Source organism: Bombina bombina, chromosome 4 (genome assembly GCF_027579735.1).
Source record: "Bombina bombina isolate aBomBom1 chromosome 4, aBomBom1.pri, whole genome shotgun sequence".
In the NCBI taxonomy this organism is placed as follows: domain Eukaryota; kingdom Metazoa; phylum Chordata; class Amphibia; order Anura; family Bombinatoridae; genus Bombina; species Bombina bombina.
Window position 1 is genome coordinate 558,436,149 of NC_069502.1, and position 21,532 is coordinate 558,457,680.

The window sequence follows — 21,532 nt, forward strand, 5'->3', positions numbered from 1 at the left end:
CTGTCTCGGATTCTGGAATGGACAGAGACACACAACTGCTCGCTCTCAGCGATCCACATTCCGGGTGTGGACAACTGGGAAGTGGATTTCCTCAGCAGACCGTCGTTTCATCCGGGGGAATGGGCTCTCCATCCCGAGGTGTTTGCGGAGATCTGCAACAGATGGGGGATGCCGGAGATAGATCTCATTGCGTCCAGACTTAACTTCAAGCTACCCAGATACGGGTTGCGGTCCAGGGATCCCCAGGCAGAGCTGATGCCCTAGTGGTACCTTGGGACTTCAACCTAATTTATATTTTCTCCAACATAGGTGTGTCCGGTCCACGGCGTCATCCTTACTTGTGGGATATTCTCCTCCCCAACAGGAAATGGCAAAGAGCCCAGCAAAGCTGGTCACATGATCCCTCCTAGGCTCCGCCTACCCCAGTCATTCTCTTTGCCGTTGCACAGGCAACATCTCCACGGAGATGGCTGAGAGTTTTTTGGTGTTTAAATGTAGTTTTTATTCTTCAATCAAGTGTTTGTTATTTTAAAATAGTGCTGGTATGTACTATTTACTCTGAAACAGAAAAGAGAAGAAGATTTCTGTTTGTGAGAGGAAGATGATTTTAGCAAACGTTACTAAAATCGATTGCTGTTTCCACACAGGACTGTTGAGATGAAGTAACTTCAGTTGGGGGAAGCAGTTGGCAGACTTTTCTGCCTGAGGTATGATGGCCACATTTCTAACACGACTTGGTAATGCTGGAAGGCTGTAATTTTCCCTATGGGGACCGGTAAGCCATTTTCTTAGATTAAGTATAAGACTAAAGGCTTTATAAGGGCTTAAAAAACTGGTAGACATTTTTCTGGGCTAAAACGATTTCTTGCTAAGCATGTTTGACAGATTATAGCGCTTTATAGTTATTATAATCTTGGGGATTGTTGTTAAAAAACGGCAGGCACTGTATGGACACCTTTTTCAGATGGGGGCCTTCTCTAGTCATAGGCAGAGCCTCATTTTCGCGCCACTAATGCGCAGTTGTTTTTGGAAGGCAAGGCATGCAGATGCATGTGTGAGGAGCTAAGATCCACTGAAAAAGCTTATAGAAGGCGTCATTTGGTATCGTATTCCCCTCTGGGCTTGGTTGGGTCTCAGCAAAGCAGATTCCTGGGACTGTATAGGGGTTAAATGTAAAAACGGCTCCGGTTCCGTTATTTTAAGGGTTAAAGCTTTCAAAATTAGAGGGTTTGCTTAAAAGAATGTTTGTTCAGCAAGGTTACCTTCTTCAACCAATTTCATGCATTGTTCCTGTCACTACGGCAGCGTGTTTCTGGTTCGAAGAACTAGAAAAGTCGCTCGATAAGGAATCTTCGTATGAGGAGATTATGGACAGAGTTCATGCACTTAAATTGGCTAACTCTTTTATTCTAGATGCCGCTTTGCAATTAGCGAGATTAGCGGCGAAAAATTCAGGGTTTGCTATCGTGGCGCGCAGAGCGCTCTGGCTAAAGTCTTGGTCAGCGGATGTGTCTTCCAAGACAAAATTGCTTAACATCCCTTTCAAGGGCAGAACACTGTTTGGTCCTGATTTGAAAGAGATTATTTCAGACATCACCGGAGGAAAGGGCCACGCCCTTCCTCAGGATAGGTCTTTTAAGGCTAGAAATAAGCCTAATTTTCGTCCCTTTCGCAGAAACGGACCAGCCTCTACTTCTACATCCTCTAAGCAAGAGGGTAATACTTCTCAACCCAAACCAGCCTGGAGACCGATGCAAGGCTGGAACAAGGGTAAGCAGGCCAAGAAGCCTGCCACTGCTACCAAAACAGCATGAAGGGATGGCCCCCGATCCGGGACCGGATCTGGTGGGGGGCAGACTTTCTCTCTTTGCTCAGGCCTGGGCAAGAGATGTTCAGGATCCTTGGGCACTAGAAATAGTTTCTCAAGGTTATCTCCTGGAATTCAAGGAACTACCCCCAAGGGGAAGGTTCCACAGGTCTCAATTATCTTCAAACCAAATAAAAAGACAGGCATTCTTACATTGTGTAGAAGACCTGTTAAGGATGGGAGTAATTCATCCAGTTCCAATAAGAGAACAAGGGATGGGATTTTACTCCAACCTGTTCATAGTTCCCAAAAAAGAGGGAACGTTCAGACCAATTCTAGATCTCAATATCCTAAACAAATTTCTCAGGGTTCCATCATTCAAAATGGAAACCATTCGAACGATCCTTCCTACCATCCAGGAAGGTCAATTTATGACCACGGTGGATTTAAAGGATGCGTACCTCCATATTCCTATCCACAGGGAACATCATCAGTTCCTAAGGTTCGCTTTTCTGGACAAGCATTACCAGTTTGTGGCACTTCCTTTCGGATTAGCCACTGCTCCGAGAATTTTCACAAAGGTACTAGGGTCCCTTCTAGCGGTTCTAAGACCAAGGGGCATTGCAGTAGTACCGTACTTGGACGACATCCTGATTCAAGCGTCGTCTCTGTCAAAAGCAAAGGCTCATACGGACATCGTCCTAGCCTTTCTCAGATCTCACGGATGGAAAGTAAACATAGAAAAAAGTTCTCTTTCCCCGTCAACAAGAGTTCCCTTCTTGGGAACAATAATAGACTCCTTAGAAATGAGAATTTTTCTGACAGAGGTCAGAAAATCAAAACTTCTAAGCTCTTGTCAAGTTCTTCATTCTGTTCTTCGTCCTTCCATAGCGCAGTGCATGGAAGTAATAGGATTGATGGTTGCAGCAATGGACATAGTTCCTTTTGCACGAATTCATCTAAGACCATTACAACTGTGCATGCTCAGACAGTGGAATGGGGATTATACCGACTTGTCTCCGACGATTCAAGTAGATCAAAGGACCAGAGATTCACTCCGTTGGTGGCTAATCCTGGACAACCTGTCACAGGGAATGAGCTTCCGCAGACCAGAGTGGGTCATTGTCACGACCGACGCCAGTCTGGTGGGCTGGGGCGCGGTCTGGGAACCCCTGAAAGCTCAGGGTCTATGGTCTCGGGAAGAATCTCTTCTCCCGATAAACATTCTGGAACTGAGAGCGATATTCAATGCTCTCAAAGCTTGGCCTCATCTAGCAAAGGCCAAATTCATAAGGTTTCAATCAGACAACATGACGACAGTTGCATATATCAACCATCAGGGGGGAACAAGGAGTTCCCTGGCGATGGAGGAAGTGACCAAGATAATTCAATGGGCAGAGGATCACTCCTGCCACTTGTCTGCAATCCACATCCCAGGGGTGGAAAATTGGGAAGCGGATTTTCTGAGTCGTCAGACATTCCATCCGGGGGAGTGGGAACTCCACCCGGAAATCTTTGCCCAAATAACTCAGTTATGGGGCATTCCAGACATGGATCTGATGGTGTCTCGTCAGAACTTCAAGGTTCCTTGTTACGGGTCCAGATCCAGGGATCCCAAGGCGACTCTAGTAGATGCACTAGTAGCACCTTGGACCTTCAACCTAGCTTATGTTTTCCCACCGTTTCCTCTCATTCCCAGGCTGGTAGCCAGGATCAACCAGGAGAGGGCTTCGGTGATCTTGATAGCTCCTGCGTGGCCACGCAGGACTTGGGATGCAGACCTGGTGAATATGTCATCGGTTCCACCATGGAAGCTACCTTTGAGACAGGACCTTCTTGTTCAAGGTCCATTCGAACATCCAAATCTGGTTTCTCTCCAACTGACTGCTTGGAGATTGAACGCTTGATTTTATCAAAGCGTGGGTTTTCAGATCCTGTAATAGATACTCTGATTCAGGCTAGAAAGCCTGTAACTAGAAAAATTTACCATAAGATATGGAAAAAATATATCTATTGGTGTGAATCTAAAGGATTCCCATGGAACAAGATAAAAATTCCTAGGATTTTATCCTTTCTACAAGAGGGTTTGGAGAAGGGATTATCTGCAAGTTCTCTGAAGGGACAGATTTCTGCATTATCTGTTTTACTTCACAAAAGGCTGGCAGCTGTGCCAGACGTTCAAGCGTTTGTTCAGGCTCTGGTTAGAATCAAGCCTGTTTACAGACCTTTGACTCCTCCCTGGAGTCTTAATCTAGTTCTTTCAGTTCTTCAAGGGGTTCCATTTGAACCCTTACATTCCGTAGATATTAAGTTATTATTTTGGAAAGTTTTGTTTTTGGTTGCAATTTCTTCTGCTAGAAGAGTTTCTGAGTTATCTGCTCTGCAGTGTTCTCCGCCCTATCTGGTGTTCCATGCAGATAAGGTGGTTTTGCGTACTAAGCCTGGTTTTCTTCCGAAAGTTGTTTCCAACAAGAATATTAACCAGGAGATAGTTGTACCTTCTTTGTGCCCGAATCCAGTTTCAAAGAAGGAACGTTTGTTACACAATTTGGACGTAGTCCGTGCTCTAAAATTCTATTTAGAGGCCACTAAAGATTTCAGACAAACTTCTTCTTTGTTTGTTGTTTATTCTGGTAAAAGGAGAGGTCAAAAAGCAACTTCTACCTCTTTCTTTTTGGCTTAAAAGCATTATCCGTTTGGCTTATGAGACTGCCGGACGGCAGCCTCCTGAAAGAATCACAGCTCACTCCACTAGGGCTGTGGCTTCCACATGGCCTTCAAGAACGAGGCTTCTGTTGACCAGATATGTAAGGCAGCGACTTGGTCTTCACTGCACACTTTTGCCAAATTTTACAAATTTGATACTTTTGCTTCTTCGGAGGCTATTTTTGGGAGAAAGGTTTTGCAAGCCGTGGTGCCTTCCATTTAGGTGACCTGATTTGCTCCCTCCCTTCATCCGTGTCCTAAAGCTTTGGTATTGGTTCCCACAAGTAAGGATGACGCCGTGGACCGGACACACCTATGTTGGAGAAAACAGAATTTATGCTTACCTGATAAATTACTTTCTCCAACGGTGTGTCCGGTCCACGGCCCGCCCTGGTTTTTTAATCAGGTCTGATTAATTATTTTCTCTAACTACAGTCACCACGGTATCATATGGTTTCTCCTATGCATATTTCCTCCTGTACGTCGGTCGAATGACTGGGGTAGGCGGAGCCTAGGAGGGATCATGTGACCAGCTTTGCTGGGCTCTTTGCCATTTCCTGTTGGGGAGGAGAATATCCCACAAGTAAGGATGACGCCGTGGACCGGACACACCGTTGGAGAAAGTAATTTATCAGGTAAGCATAAATTCTGTTTTTTCCCCTGTTTTCAACTTCTTCCTCGAGTGGTGGCCCGCATCAAACAGGAGCAAGCTTCAACCATTCTGATTGCTCCGTTGTGGCCACAGAGGACGTGGTTTGCGGACCTGGGGGGGGAATGTAGTCTCCTCTATGGAGGTTACCCTGTCGCAGAGATCTGCTGGTTCAGGGTCCCTTTCTCCACCAAAGTTTCTCGATTCTCTGAGGCTGACTGCATGGGGATTGAACGCCTAGTCTTGGCCAAGAGAGGGTTCTCGTAAAGCGTGATTGATAATCATTCAGGCCAGGAAACCGGGTACTCGTCGGTATTTAGAACTTCTACTACTCCTTGGAGCTTAAATTTGGTTCTTAAGGCTTTGCAGAGGGCTCCATTTGAGCCTATGCATGCGCTTGACATTAAGATTTTTCCTGGAAGGTTCTATTTCTTCTGGCTATTGCTTTGGCTCGCAGAGTCTGAGTTAGTGGCCTTGCAATGTGAGCCCCCTTAACTGTTTGTTTTTTCACGCTTACTAAGCTGTGCTTCGCACTGGGTTGGGGTTTCTTCCCAAGGTGGTGTCAGATTGTAACATCAATCAGTAAATAGCAGTTCCTTCCTTGTGTACTAACCCTTCTTTGTCTAAGGAAAGGTTACTTCATAATTTGGATGAAGTTCGAGCCTTGAAGTTTTTATCTTCAGGCTACGAAGGATTTCAGACAGACTTCGTCCTTATTTGTCGTGTATTCAGGGAAGTGTAGGGGGCAGAGGGCCTCTTTCACTTCACTTCACTGTCTTTTTGGTTGAGGAGCGTTGTAGGTTTAGCCTACGGGACATAAGCCACCTTAGAGGATTACGGCTCACTCAACTATGGCTGTGGCCTCCTTTTGGGCCTTTAAGAACGAGGCCTCTGTGGAGCAGATTTGTAAAGCGGCTACTTGGTCCTCCTTACATACTTTTGCGAAATTTTACAAATTTGATGTTTTTGCTTTGGCAGAAACTGTTTTTGGGAGAAACGTTCTGCAGGCTGTGGTGCCCTTAGTATAGGGTCCGCCTCCTTTTACCCTCCCGTTTTTTGTTCATTCAGTGTTACCCTCTCTAGAGCTTGGGTATTTGTTCCCACAAGTAATGTATGAAGCAGTGGACTCTCCTCCCATTAAGATGAAAAACATAAATTATGCTAACCTGATAATTTCATTTCCATCTGTGGAAGGAGAGTCCACTGCTCCCGCCTGTTGCTCTGGTGGGTGGAACTTAATTTAATTTTATTCTTCTGGCACCATTTATACTCTAATATTTCTCCTACTGTTCCTGGTTCCCTTGGCAGAATGACTGGGGGATGAGGGGAGTGTGGGAGATATTTAAGCCTTTGGCTGGGGTGTTTTTGCCGCCTCCTGTTGGCCAGGTTTTTAATTCCAACAAGTAATGAATGAAGCAGTGGACTCTCCTCCCTCAGATGTAAATGAAATTATCAGGTAAGCATAATCTGTTTTTCTTGCTTGGTAGGCTCAGGAGCTGCAATACACTACTGCATTGATGATATTTCAACAAAGGTTACCAAAGGGATTAAGCTAACTTGCTAATTTGAGTTAATTGCAAAGTTGTTTAAAATTGTACGCTCTATCTGATACATAAGACAAAATTTGGGTTTCATATTCCTTTAAGGTTATATTTTTACTATACTCCTTTTTGAAAACCTGCACATTCCAGCCTTTGAATTATTTAAAGCAGAACATAATGTAAGCCTTTGTTGCTTGTATTAGTGGGGTGTAGCTGAATCCATTTTGTCTCGGCGATCAAGAAAGCTTTACTGTGTCTTTCAGTGGTTTCAGATGTTGCTGGTAGAGTGCTGTGACTTTCATCATTACCTCTTCTTGGTTGTAGACTTTTAAACAGTTGTTTGAAGTTTTTCTTTGAATGTGCCATATCTCACTGTATATACATAGTACAAAAATACAAGCAACATGGTACAAAGGACACCAACAAATTCTAACCCTTACCCAGAACCCTTTTTCTACTACAATTGTGTTTGAGCAATTTTGTTTGTTATGCCAAAACTATTGACTCCCACTCATTTATATTCCCAAGGTACAGTGTTTCATTCAGGAGATCAAGTGAGCTACTGTGTTCCAGTATATGAAACCCATAGGCTTCAGCATGCGGTCCAAAAATTTAATCTAGCAGGACAAGATCTCACAAGCTACCTCGCAAAGGTATGTATGAGTTTTTTAGTTGAAGTACCCTCCACTTGAGACATGATTCTGTTATCCATTAAATTAAAACGGATCCACACACAGAAAATACATGCAACAGGGTGTAATTAAACTATCATACAAAGGTAACCAGAGAATAAGCCATACTAGAATTCTACCACCACAGTGCTGCAGCTTCTCAGACAGAAAGACCTGCTCCAAAACAGTACACTTTACCAGTTTTCTCTGCAGGTGGAAGACCTAATTAGTTAATTTTTTTCAGTGCAGCTATTATTTTCTGTGATTACTTATAGAGAGTTAAAGGACTCCACCACTTTGGATGATAAGTTAAATATATATATTTTTTTTGTAATATGATGGTCCATAGTCCTGTAACATGTAGGATATATTTCCCGCCACTAGGAAGAGGTTAATAACCCAAACAAGAGATTACAATCCCTCCCATCTCTATTCAGTTATGTTCTTGGCCTCTCAGGAGTTGGTTGAGAATAGAGGTGTTCCAGCTACTTATGAATTTATATTTGTGAGCTCAGACCAATGTGAGACACTTATCCACAAAGTAGACAGATGAGGTTTCACAGCAGCTGAAAGATACAGGGTCATAGGAATACCTTGTTATGTGTGTAGTATTTCCCTATGGGACTTCAGCCATAACTACCATCAGGCATCACGGGTGTACTTTTATCCCACAGGGGGAGGCTATTTCCTGCAGATATCATCTACGGTACCTGCACTGGATGGGCTCTCTATTGGATTCTACTGCAGCTTGGTGCCTGTTAAGCCGGTGAAGGGGTGCAACTTCAGTTAAATGACTTACCATAGAGCACACATAACCCAGAGGCTATTTGTGCCATGAGGAGAGCAGGCTAGGTCCTCTGGCTATACTGTACCTACACTTCTCCCCACCCCCTTGGTATTGGTTGGTTCTATTCTTATCTGGAACACAGCCAGGTAAGACTGGTACCCTTTTTAGCTCTCTGGGGACCCCTTTATAGCACTTTTGGCAAAATGGGTGTATGGCACTTTATGAAAACTGACTGCTCTGTGCAGGTACCAGTTCCATAGAGAGCACCATCCATTTTGGCAGAAGATCATTTTATTTATACTTTGGGGGTATGTTTATGCTTGGTGCATAACTTTTACGTCATTTCACCCTCTCTGATGCACTGGCAAGCCCTGCCCCTCAGCTTCCCGGGCTTTCCTCTTCACTCCGGAGCAGAAAAGAAGCTCAGGGGCCCTTGGCCTGCAGATTTTATTAACTTTCGCTATCCTCAGTCCTATCACATTAGGTGTGTAAGTTCCATGCAGGAGCTGCAGGGAGTTACTAGGGCTTAAAGTGAATGTAAAGTTGAATGAATGAGTGCCCAGTTTAAAAAAAAAAAAAAAAATACTATTAAAAACAGGGGCACTTTCATTAATTAAACTTTATATTGCAACATTTGTTTTTAACCCCTTAATGACCACAGCACTTTTCCATTTTCTGTCCGTTTGGGACCAAGGCTATTTTTACATTTCTGCGGTGTTTGTATTTAGCTGTAATTTTCCTCTTACTCATTTACTGTACCCACACATATTATATACCGTTTTTCTCGCCATTAAATGGACTTTCAAAATATACCATTATTTTCATCATATCTTATAATTTACTATAAAAAAAATTATAAAATATGAGGAAAAAATTGAAAAAAACACACTTTTTCTAACTTTGACCCCCAAAATCTGTTATACATCTACAACCACCAAAAAAAACACCCATGCTAAATAGTTTCTACATTTTGTCCTGAGTTTAGAAATACCCAATGTTTAAACGTTCTTAGCTTTTTTTGCAAGTTATAGGGCCATAAATACAAGTAGCACTTTGCTATTTCCAAACCACTTTTTTTCAGAATTAGCGCTAGTTACATTGGAACACTGATATCTTTCAGGAATCCCTGAATATCCATTGACATGTATATATATTTTTTTTTTAGAAGACACCCCAAAGTATTGATCTAGGCCCATTTTGGTATATTTCATGCCACCATTTCACCACCAAATGCGATCAAATAAAAAAAAATTGTTCATTTTTTCACAATTTTTTTCACAAACTTTAGGTTTCTCACTGAAATTATTTACAAAAAACTTATGCAATTATAGCATACATGGTTGTAAATGCTTCTCTGGGATCCCCTTTGTTCATAAATAGCAGACATATATGGCTTTGGTTTTGCTTTTTACTAATTAGAAGGCTGCTAAATGCGACTGCGCACCACACGTGTATTATGCCCAGCAGTGAAGGGGTTAATTAGGGAGCATGTAGGGAGCTTCTAGGGTTAATTTTAGCTTCAGTGTAGTGTAGTAGACAACCCCAAGTATTGATCTAGGCCCATTTTGGTATATTTCATGCCACCATTTCACCGCCAAATGCAATCAAATTAAAAAAAACGCTAAATTTTTCACAATTTTAGGTTTCTCACTAAAATTATTTACAAACAGCATGTGCAATTATGGCACAAATGGTTCTCTGGGATCCCCTTTGTTCAGAAATAACAGACATATATGACTTTGGCGTTGCTTTTTGGTAATTAGAAGGCCGCTAAGTGCTGCTGCGCATCACACGTGTATTATGGCTAGCAGTGAAGGGGTTAATTAGGTAGTTTGTAGGGAGCTTGCAGGGTTAATTTTAGCTTTAGTGTAGAGATCAGACTCCCACCTGACACATCAGACCCCCTGATCCCTCCCAAACAGCTCCCTTCCCTCCCCCACCCCACAATTGTCCCCGCCATCTTAAGTACTGGCAGAAAGTCTGCCAGTACTAAAATAAGTTTTTTTTTTTTTAAAAAATAAAATACATTTTTAGCATATTTACATATGCTACTTTGTAGGATCCCCCCTTAGCCCCCAACCTCCCTGATCCCCCCCAAAACAGCTCTCTAACCCCCCCCCTCTGCCTTATTGGGGGCCATCTTGGGTACTGGCAGCTGTCTGCCAGTACCCAGTTTGCAAGAAAAATTGGGTTTTTTTAATGATTGTTATTTTTCTGTAGTGTAGCTCCCCCCCCCCCACAGACCAATCCCCCCACCCCCTGATTAAGGTATTTTATATATATATATAAAAACAATTTTTTATTAACTTTTTAAATTTTAATACAAACTTTTTTTTTTCTGTAGTGTAGCGGTTCCCACCCGCTCCCTCCCCGTGCACGCCCCCGCCCTCGCGTGCGCGCCTCCGATCACCCCCGCCCACGATCCTGCCCCCCTACACATCAAGGCCATCGATGGCCGCCACCCACCTCCCGAACCGGCTCCCACCCACCAACGAATTTAGCCGGTGATGTCCGGTGCAGAGGGCCACAGAGTGGCTCTCTCTGCACCGGATTGCTAAAAAAGGTTATTGCAGGATGCCTCAATATTGAGGCATCACTGCAATAACCGGAAAGCAACTGGAAGCGAGCAGGATCGCTTCCAGCTGCTTTCCAGACCAATGACGTACGCCACACGTCCTCGGTCATTAAGTGTATTTTTTTTTTTGAGGACGTGTGGCGTACGTCCTTGGTCGTTAAGGGGTTAAATACCTTTTTTATTTAGGAAACCCAGACCGGCGATCCCCCGCCCGCAGCTCCTCTGTACTTGGCATATTGATGACGAAACTGGCTTCTTACAATTGTTGCGTGGCCTCACGAGATGGACGCTCAAGTTTGCACGCCACAATTGGAGGAAGCCAGCTTCGTCATTGCTGAGGTAAGTACGGAGGAGCTGCGGGCGGAGGAACGGTGGTCTGGGTTTCCTAAAGAAAAAGGTAAGTATTTATTTAAAAATAACAAAACACTGCAATGTAAAGTTAATGAATGAAAGTGCCCCTGATTATATTTTTAAAAGAGGGCACTCATTCATTTAACTTTACATTTACTTTAAGTCTGGAGCTTGGGGCCTTTATTGTACACTCACTAAAATGACAAAGGTGTCAGAGGTCTTACTGGGCTCAGGGTAGAGGGCTCTACTTGTTTGCTTTATCTGTGTATGTCTGGTGTCTTTGCATACTCTGATTTTACACACTACAATGGAAGAAACTGAATCTGTCCCCTCTGATATCAGCATTAACACTTTTAGAGGAGACCTCTGATAACCCTCCCTGTACATGATTGTTTTGCAAGTATGTTCCAGTATGCCAGGTCAATCAAATCTGTCAGAGCTGTGTACCTCAAATTCTGCATGCAAGTCAACCACAACCTTCTACTTCCTATAGGGAGTTTTGTCCTGTGCATGTTACTCAGGGGACTACTGCTGAGTTAAAAAATAGTTTGCACAAGGCTATTGCAGAATATTTAGCAGTTGTTAGTTTCATCTCTCTTATTAGGTCCTATATGCTGTGTAATAGTTACCAAGCATGAACACTTAGGAATAAGTTATATTTCTTCTGTTAAGTGTGATCAGTCCACGGGTCATCATTACTTCTGGGATATTACTCCTCCCCAACAGGAAGTGCAAGAGGATTCACCCAGCAGAGCTGCATATAGCTCCTCCCCTCTACGTCACTCCCAGTCATTCTCTTGCACCCAACGACTAGATAGGATGTGTGAGAGGACTATGGTGATTATACTTAGTTTTATATCTTCAATCAAAAGTTTGTTATTTTAAAATAGCACCGGAGTGTGTTATTATCTCTCTGGCAGAGTTTGAAGAAGAATCTACCAGAGTTTTTGTTATGATTTTAGCCGGAGTAGTTAAGATCATATTGCTGTTTCTCGGCCATCTGAGGAGAGGTAAACTTCAGATCAGGGAACAGCGGGCAGATGAATCTGCATAGAGGTATGTAGCAGTTTTTATTTTCTGACAATGGAATTGATGAGAAAATCCTGCCATACCGATATAATGTCATGTATGTATACTTTACACTTCAGTATTCTGGGGAATGGTACTTCACTAGAATTACACTGTAAGAAATACATAAAGCTGTTTAATAACTAGAGATTATGTTTAACGTTTTTGCTGGAATGTAAAATCGTTTTCATTTGCTGAGGTACTGAGTGAATAAATGTTTGGGCACTATTTTTCCACTTGGCAGTTGCTTAATCTGTTTTCTGACAGTTTCTGTTCTCCCTCACTGCTGTGTGTGAGGGGGAGGGGCCGTTTTTTGGCGCTTTTACTATGCATCAAATATTTCAGTCAGCAACTCATTGTATTCCCTGCATGATCCGGTTCATCTCTACAGAGCTCAGGGGTCTTCAAAACTTATTTTGAGGGAGGTAATTTCTCTCAGCAGAGCTGTGAGAATTATAGTTTGACTGAGATAAAAAACGTTTATTCTGTAATTTGTTTCCTGCTTTCAGAATTTATTATCTTTGCTAATGGGATTAAACCTTTGCTAAAGTTGTGTTGTTTACAAGGATTGAGGCTATAACTGTTTCAATTTATTAATTTGCAACTGTCATAGATCTTCTGTGTTTCTTAAAGGCACAGTACGTTTTAATATTATTCTAATTGAATTGTTTTTCCAAGTTGCAAGTTTATTTGCTAGTGTGTTAAACATGTCTGATTCAGAGGATGATACCTGTGTCATTTGTTGCAATGCCAAAGTGGAGCCCAATAGAAATTTATGTACTAACTGTATTGATGCTACTTTAAATAAAAATCAATCTGTACAAATTGAACAAATTTCACCAAACAACGAGGGGAGAGTTATGCCGACTAACTCGCCTCACGTGTCAGTACCTACATCTCCCGCTCAGAGGGAGGTGCGTGATATTGTAGCGCCGAGTACATCTGGGCGGCCATTACAAATCACATTACAGGATATGGCTACTGTTATGACTGAGGTTTTGGCTAAATTACCAGAACTAAGAGGTAAGCGTGATCACTCTGGGGTGAGAACAGAGTGCGCTGATAATATTAGGGCCATGTCAGACACTGCGTCACAGGTGGCAGAACATGAGGACGGAGAACTTCATTCTGTGGGTGACGGTTCTGATCCAAACAGACTGGATTCAGATATTTCAAATTTTAAATTTAAACTGGAAAACCTCCGTGTATTACTAGGGGAGGTGTTAGCGGCTCTGAATGATTGTAACACAGTTGCAATACCAGAGAAAATGTGTAGGTTGGATAAATATTTTGCGGTACCGACGAGTACTGAGGTTTTTCCTATACCTAAGAGACTTACTGAAATTGTTACTAAGGAGTGGGATAGACCCGGTGTGCCGTTCTCACCCCCTCCGATATTTAGAAAAATGTTTCCAATAGACGCCACCTCAAGGGACTTATGGCAAACGGTCCCTAAGGTGGAGGGAGCAGTTTCTACCTTAGCTAAGCGTACCACTATCCCGGTGGAGGATAGCTGTGCTTTTTCAGATCCAATGGATAAAAAGTTAGAGGGTTACCTTAAGAAAATGTTTGTTCAACAAGGTTTTATATTGCAACCCCTTGCATGCATTGCGCCGATCACGGCTGCAGCGGCATTCTGGATTGAGTCTCTGGAAGAGAACATTGGTTCAGCTACTCTGGACGACATTACGGACAGGCTTAGAGTCCTTAAACTAGCTAATTCATTCATTTCGGAGGCCGTAGTACATCTTACTAAACTTACGGCGAAGAATTCAGGATTCGCCATTCAGGCACGCAGGGCGCTGTGGCTAAAATCCTGGTCAGCTGATGTTACTTCTAAGTCTAAATTGCTTAATATACCTTTCAAAGGGCAGACCTTATTCGGGCCCGGGTTGAAAGAGATTATCGCTGACATTACAGGAGGTAAAGGCGATGCCCTGCCTCAGGACAAAGCCAAAGCCAAGACTAGACAGTCTAATTTTCGTTCCTTTCGTAATTTCAAAGCAGGAGCAGCATCAACTTCCTCTGCACCAAAACAGGAAGGAGCTGTTGCTCGCTACAGACAAGGCTGGAAACCTAACCAGTCCTGGAACAAGGGCAAGCAGACTAGGAAACCTGCTGCTGCCCCTAAAACAGCATGAATTGAGGGCCCCCGATCCGGGATCGGATCTAGTGGGGGGCAGACTTTCTCTCTTCGCCCAGGCTTGGGCAAGAGATGTTCAGGATCCCTGGGCGCTAGAGATAATATCTCAGGGATACCTTCTGGACTTCAAATACTCTCCTCCAAGAGAGAGATTTCATCTGTCAAGATTGTCAACAATCCAGACAAAGAAAGAGGCGTTTCTACGCTGCGTACAAGAGCTCTTGTTAATGGGAGTAATCCATCCAGTTCCACGATCAGAACAGGGACAGGGGTTTTACTCAAATCTGTTTGTGGTTCCCAAAAAAGAGGGAACTTTCAGACCAATCCTGGACTTAAAGATCCTAAACAAATTCCTAAGAGTTCCATCGTTCAAGATGGAGACTATTCGGACAATTTTACCTATGATCCAAGAAGGTCAGTACATGACCACTGTAGATTTAAAAGATGCTTACCTTCACATACCGATTCACAAAGATCATTATCGGTACCTAAGGTTTGCCTTCCTAGACAGGCATTACCAGTTTGTGGCTCTTCCATTCGGATTGGCTACAGCTCCAAGAATCTTCACAAAGGTTCTGGGTGCTCTTCTGGCGGTACTAAGACCGCGGGGAATCTCGGTAGCTCCATACCTAGACGACATTCTGATACAAGCTTCAAGCTTTCAAACTGCCAAGTCTCATACAGAGTTAGTGCTGGCATTTCTAAGGTCACATGGATGGAAGGTGAACAAAAAGAAAAGTTCACTCGTTCCACTCACAAGAGTTCCCTTCCTGGGGACTCTTATAGATTCTGTAGAAATGAAGATTTACCTGACAGAGGACAGGCTAACAAGACTTCAAAGTGCTTGCCGCACCCTTCATTCCATTCAACACCCGTCAGTGGCTCAATGCATGGAGGTAATCGGCTTAATGGTAGCGGCAATGGACATAGTACCCTTTGCACGCTTACACCTCAGACCACTGCAACTGTGCATGCTAAGTCAGTGGAATGGGGATTACTCAGACTTATCCCCTTCTCTGAATCTGGATCAAGAGACCAGAAATTCTCTTCTATGGTGGCTTTCTCGGCCACATCTGTCCAGGGGGATGCCATTCAGCAGACCAGACTGGACAATTGTAACAACAGACGCCAGCCTTCTAGGTTGGGGTGCCGTCTGGAATTCTCTGAAGGCTCAGGGACAATGGAGTCAGGAGGAGAGTCTCCTGCCAATAAACATTCTGGAATTGAGAGCAGTTCTCAATGCCCTCCTGGCTTGGCCCCAGTTGACAACTCGGGGGTTCATCAGGTTTCAGTCGGACAACATCACGACTGTAGCTTACATCAACCATCAGGGAGGGACAAGAAGCTCCCTAGCTATGATGGAAGTATCAAAGATAATTCGCTGGGCAGAGTCTCACTCTTGCCACCTGTCAGCAATCCACATCCCGGGAGTGGAGAACTGGGAGGCGGATTTCTTAAGTCGTCAGACTTTTCATCCGGGGGAGTGGGAACTTCATCCGGAGGTCTTTGCCCAAATACTTCGACGTTGGGGCAAACCAGAGATAGATCTCATGGCGTCTCGACAGAACGCCAAGCTTCCTCGTTACGGGTCCAGATCCAGGGATCCAGGAGCAGTCCTGATAGATGCTCTGACAGCACCTTGGGACTTCAGGATGGCTTACGTGTTTCCACCCTTTCCGTTGCTTCCTCGATTGATTGCCAGAATCAAACAAGAGAGAGCATCAGTGATTCTAATAGCACCTGCGTGGCCACGCAGGACTTGGTATGCAGACCTGGTGGACATGTCATCCTGTCCACCTTGGTCTCTACCTCTGAAACAGGACCTTCTGATACAGGGTCCCTTCAAACATCAAAATCTAACTTCTCTGAAGCTGACTGCTTGGAAATTGAACGCTTGATTTTATCAAGACGTGGGTTTTCTGAGTCAGTTATTGATACCTTAATACAGGCTAGGAAACCTGTTACCAGAAAGATTTACCATAAGATATGGCGTAAATACCTATATTGGTGTGAATCCAAAGGTTACTCTTGGAGTAAGGTTAGGATTCCTAGGATATTGTCTTTTCTACAAGAAGGTTTAGACAAGGGTTTATCTGCTAGTTCTTTAAAGGGACAGATCTCAGCTCTGTCCATTCTGTTACACAAACGTCTGTCAGAAGTTCCTGACGTCCAGGCTTTTTGTCAGGCTTTAGCCAGGATTAAGCCTGTGTTTAAAGCTGTTGCTCCACCATGGAGTTTAAACCTTGTTCTTAATGTTTTACAGGGCGTTCCGTTTGAACCCCTTCATTCCATTGATATAAAGTTGTTATCTTGGAAAGTTCTATTTTTAATGGCTATTTCCTCGGCTCGAAGAGTCTCTGAATTATCAGCCTTACATTGTGATTCTCCTTATTTGATTTTTCATTCGGATAAGGTAGTCCTGCGTACTAAACCTGGGTTCTTACCTAAGGTAGTTACTAACAGGAATATCAATCAAGAGATTGTTGTTCCTTCTTTATGCCCAAATCCTTCTTCAAAGAAGGAACGTCTACTGCACAACCTGGATGTAGTCCGTGCTCTAAAATTTTACTTACAGGCAACTAAGGAATTTCGACAAACGTCTTCTCTGTTTGTCATTTACTCTGGGCAGAGGAGAGGTCAAAAAGCTTCCGCTACCTCTCTTTCTTTTTGGCTTCGTAGCATAATTCGTTTAGCTTATGAGACTGCTGGACAGCAGCCTCCTGAAAGAATTACAGCTCATTCTACTAGAGCTGTGGCTTCCACTTGGGCCTTCAAGAATGAGGCCTCTGTTGAACAGATTTGCAAGGCTGCAACTTGGTCTTCGCTTCATACTTTTTCCAAATTTTACAAATTTGACACTTTTGCTTCATCGGAGGCTATTTTTGGGAGAAAGGTTCTTCAGGCAGTGGTTCCTTCGGTATAAAGAGCCTGCCTATCCCTCCCGTCATCCGTGTACTTTTGCTTTGGTATTGGTATCCCAGAAGTAATGATGACCCGTGGACTGATCACACTTAACAGAAGAAAACATAATTTATGCTTACCTGATAAATTCCTTTCTTCTGTAGTGTGATCAGTCCACGGCCCGCCCTGTTTTTAAGGCAGGTAAATATTTTTTAATTTATACTCCAGTCACCACTTCACCCTTGGCTTTTCCTTTCTCGTTGGTCCTTGGTCGAATGACTGGGAGTGACGTAGAGGGGAGGAGCTATATGCAGCTCTGCTGGGTGAATCCTCTTGCACTTCCTGTTGGGGAGGAGTAATATCCCAGAAGTAATGATGACCCGTGGACTGATCACACTACAGAAGAAAGGAATTTATCAGGTAAGCATAAATTATGTTTTTCTGATAACGTCCTATATACATTTCTCCCCCCCCCCCCCAGATCTTAAGGCAGCTGTACATCTCAGACACATACTTATAGTAAGTTGTGTACACTGCAGACTAAATCTGTGCAAATGTGGTGTACTGAACATGACGACATATGCTGCCATTATCATATATTTATAACTATCTGTGATATCAATACCTATATATAGATCCATGAAGCATTGTACTCCCTTCATTTCAAGTGGATGTAAACAGATAGTTGTCTAATGTCAGTCTGCACACTCTATACTGTTGTACATTTTACGCTATTTGGAATGTTATTTGCAGTAATGTGCTTTATGTACTTTTCTTCTATAAGGTACGACGAGTCCACGGATTCATCCTTTACTTGTGGGATATTATCCTCCTGCTAACAGGAAGTGGCAAAGAGCTCCACAGCAGAGCTGTCTATATAGCTCATCCCTTAGCTCCACCCCCAGTCATTCTCTTTGCCTACTCTAAGTACTAGGAAGGGTAAAGTGAAAGAGGTGATAAAATATTAGTTTTTTATTTCTTCAAACAGGAGAGAGCTTCGGTGATTTTGATAGCACCTATGTGGCCATGCAGGACATGGTATGCAGACCTGGTGGAAATGTCATCTCTTCCACCATGGACTCTGCCACTGAGACAGGACCTTCTGATTCAAGGTCCGTTCCAGCAGCCAAATCTAGTTTCTCTGCGGCTGACTGCCTGGAGATTGAACGCTTGATTTTATCCAAGCGGGGATTCTCTGAGTCGGTCATAGATAACTTGATTCAGGCTCGAAAGCCTGTCACTAGGAAAATTTACCATAAGATATGGCGTAAATATCTTTATTGGTGCGAATCCAAAGGCTACTCATGGAGTAAGATCAGGATTCCTAGGATTTTGTCTTTTCTCCAAGAAGGATTGGAGAAGGGGTTATCAGCTAGTTCCCTAAAGGGACAGATATCTGCTTTATCAATTTTACTGCACAAGCGTCTGGCAGATGTTCCAGACGTTCAGTCGTTCTGTCAGGCTTTGGTTAGAATCAAGCCTGTGTTTAAACCTGTTGCTCCGCCATGGAGTTTGAATTTAGTTCTTAAGAGTTCTTCAAGGGGTTCCGTTTGAACCTATGCATTCCATAGATATTAAGCTTTTATCTTGAAAAGTTATGTTTTTAGTTGCTATCTCTAAGGCTCGAAGAGTTTCTGAATTGCAATGCGACTCGCCTTATCTTGTTTTCCTTGCTGACAAGGTGGTTTTGCGTACCAAACCTGGATTCCTTCCTATTGTTACTAATAAGAATATTAATCAGGAGATTATTTCTTTCATGTAATTAGCAAGAGTCCATGAGCTAGTGACGTATGGGATATACATTCCTACCAGGAGGGGCAAAAGTTTCCCAAACCTCAAAATGCCTATAAATACACCCCTCACCACACCCACAATTCAGTTTTACAAACTTTGCCTCCCATGGAGGTGGTGAAGTAAGTTTGTGCTAGATTCTACGTTGATATGCGCTTTGCAGCAGGCTGGAGCCCGGTTTTCCTCTCAGAGTGCAGTGAATGTCAGAGGGATGTGAAGAGTATTGCCTATTTGAATTCAATGGTCTTCTACGGGATCTATTTCATAGGTTCTCTGTTATCGGTCGTAGAGATTCATCTCTTACCTCCCTTTTCAGATCGACGATATACTCTCATATACCATTACCTCTACTGATTCTCGTTTCAGTACTGGTTTGGCTTTCTACTACATGTAGATGAGTGTCCTGGGGTAAGTAAGTCTTTTTTTTTGTGACACTCTAAGCTATGGTTGGGCACTTTTATATAAAGTTCTAAATATATGTGTTTAAACATTTATTTGCCTTGATTCAGGATGTTCAATATTCCTTATTTCAGACAGTCAGTTTCATTATTTGGGATAATGCATTTGAATAATCAATTTTTCTTACCTTAAAATTTGACTTTTTTTCCCTGTGGGCTGTTAGGCTCGCGGGGGTTGAAAATGCTTCATTTTATTGCGTCATTCTTGGCGCGGACTTTTTTGGCGCAAAAATTTTTTCTTTATTTTTCCGGCGTCATTTTCCAAAAATGTTGGCGTTACCGGATATGGCGTCATTTTTGGCGCTATAAGCATTTAGGCGCCAAATAATGTGGGCGTCTTTTTTGGCGCCAAAAAATATGGGCGTCATTATTGTCTCTACATTATTTAAGTCTCATTGTTTATTGCTTCTGGTTGGTAGAAGCTTGTTCACTGGCATTTTTTCCCATTCCTGAAACTGTCATTTAAGGAATTTGACCAATTTTGCTTTATATGTTGTTTTTTCTTTTACATATTGCAAGATGTCTCCGATTGAGCCTGAATCAGAAGATACTTCTGGAAAATCGCTGCTTGATGCTGGATCTACCAAAGCGAAGTGTATTTGCTGTAAACTTATGGTATCTGTTCCTCCAGCTGTTTGTAATGAATGTCATGACAAACTTGTTAATGCAGATAATATTTCCTTTAGTAATGTTACATTACCTGTTGCTGTTCCATCAACATCTAATACTCCTGTTCCTGTTAACATAAGAGATTTTGTTTCTAAATCCATTAAGAAGGCTGTCTGTTATTCCTCCTTCTAGTAAACGTAAAAGGTCTTTTAAAACTTCTCATTTTCCAGATGAATTTTTAAATGAACATAATCATTCTGATAATGATTCCTCTGGTTCAGAGGATTCTGTTTCAGAGATTGATGCTGATAAATCTTCATATTTATTCAAAATGGAATTTATTCGTTCTTTACTTAAAGAAGTATTAATTGCATTAGAAATAGAGGATTCTGGTCCTCTTGATACTAAATCTAAACGTTTAAATAAGGTTTTTAAATCTCCTGTAGTTATTCCAGAAGTGTTTTCTCTCCCTGATGCTATTTCTGAAGTAATTTCCAGGGAATGGAATAATTTGGGCAATTCATTTACTCCTTCTAAACGTTTTAAGCAATTATATCCTGTGCCATCTGACAGATTAGAGTTTTGGGACAAAATCCCTAAAGTTGATGGGGCTATCTCTACTCTTGCTAAACGTACTACTATTCCTACGGCAGATAGTACTTCCTTTAAGGATCCTTTAGATAGAAAAATTTAATCCTTTCTAAGAAAAGCTTACTTATGTTCAGATAATCTTCTTAGACCTGCTATATCTTTAGCGGATGTTGCTGCAGCTTCAACTTTTTGGTTGGAAGCTTTAGCGCAGCAAGTGGCAGATCATGATTCTCATAGCATTGTTAATCTTCTTCAACATGCTAATAATTGTATTTGTCATGCCATCTTTGATATCATTAGGGTTGATGTCAGGTATATGTCGTTAGCTATTTTAGCTAGAAGAGCTTTATGGCTTAAAACTTGGAATGCTGATATGTCTTCCAAGTCAACTTTGCTTTCCCTTTCTTTCCAGGGTAATAAATTATTTGGTTCACAGTTGGATTCCATTATTTCAACTGTTACTGGGGGGAAAGGAACTTTTTACCACAGGATAAAAAATCTAAAGGTAAATTTAGGTCTTCCAATCGTTTTCGTTCCTTTCGTCACAATAAGGAACAAAAGCCTGATCCTTCCCCTACAAGAGCGGTATCAGTTTGGAAACCATCTCCAGTCTGGAATAAATCCAAACCTTTTAGAAAGCCAAAGTCGGCTCCCAAGTCAACATGAAGGTGCGGCCCTCATTCCAGCCCAGCTGGTAGGGGGCAGATTACGATTTTTCAAAGAAATTTGGATCAATTCGATTCACAATCTTTGGATTCAGAACATTGTTTCACAAGGGTACAGAATAGGCTTCAAGATAAGGCCTCCTGCAAGAAGATTTTTTCTTTCCCGTGTCCCAGTGAAGGCTCAAGCATTTCTGAAATGTGTTTCAGATCTAGAGTTAG

General features: G+C 42.6%; 1 protein-coding gene across 1 annotated transcript in view; it reads left to right on the forward strand.

Moving 5' to 3' along the window:
- Positions 1–21,532, forward strand: part of LOC128656551 (actin-3-like) — a 301,926-nt gene that overhangs the window by 103,077 nt on the left and 177,317 nt on the right. The window contains exon 6 of the mRNA XM_053710518.1: positions 7,232–7,356. Coding sequence (XP_053566493.1) covers positions 7,232–7,356 — 125 coding nt within the window. The remainder of the gene's footprint in view (positions 1–7,231; positions 7,357–21,532) is intronic.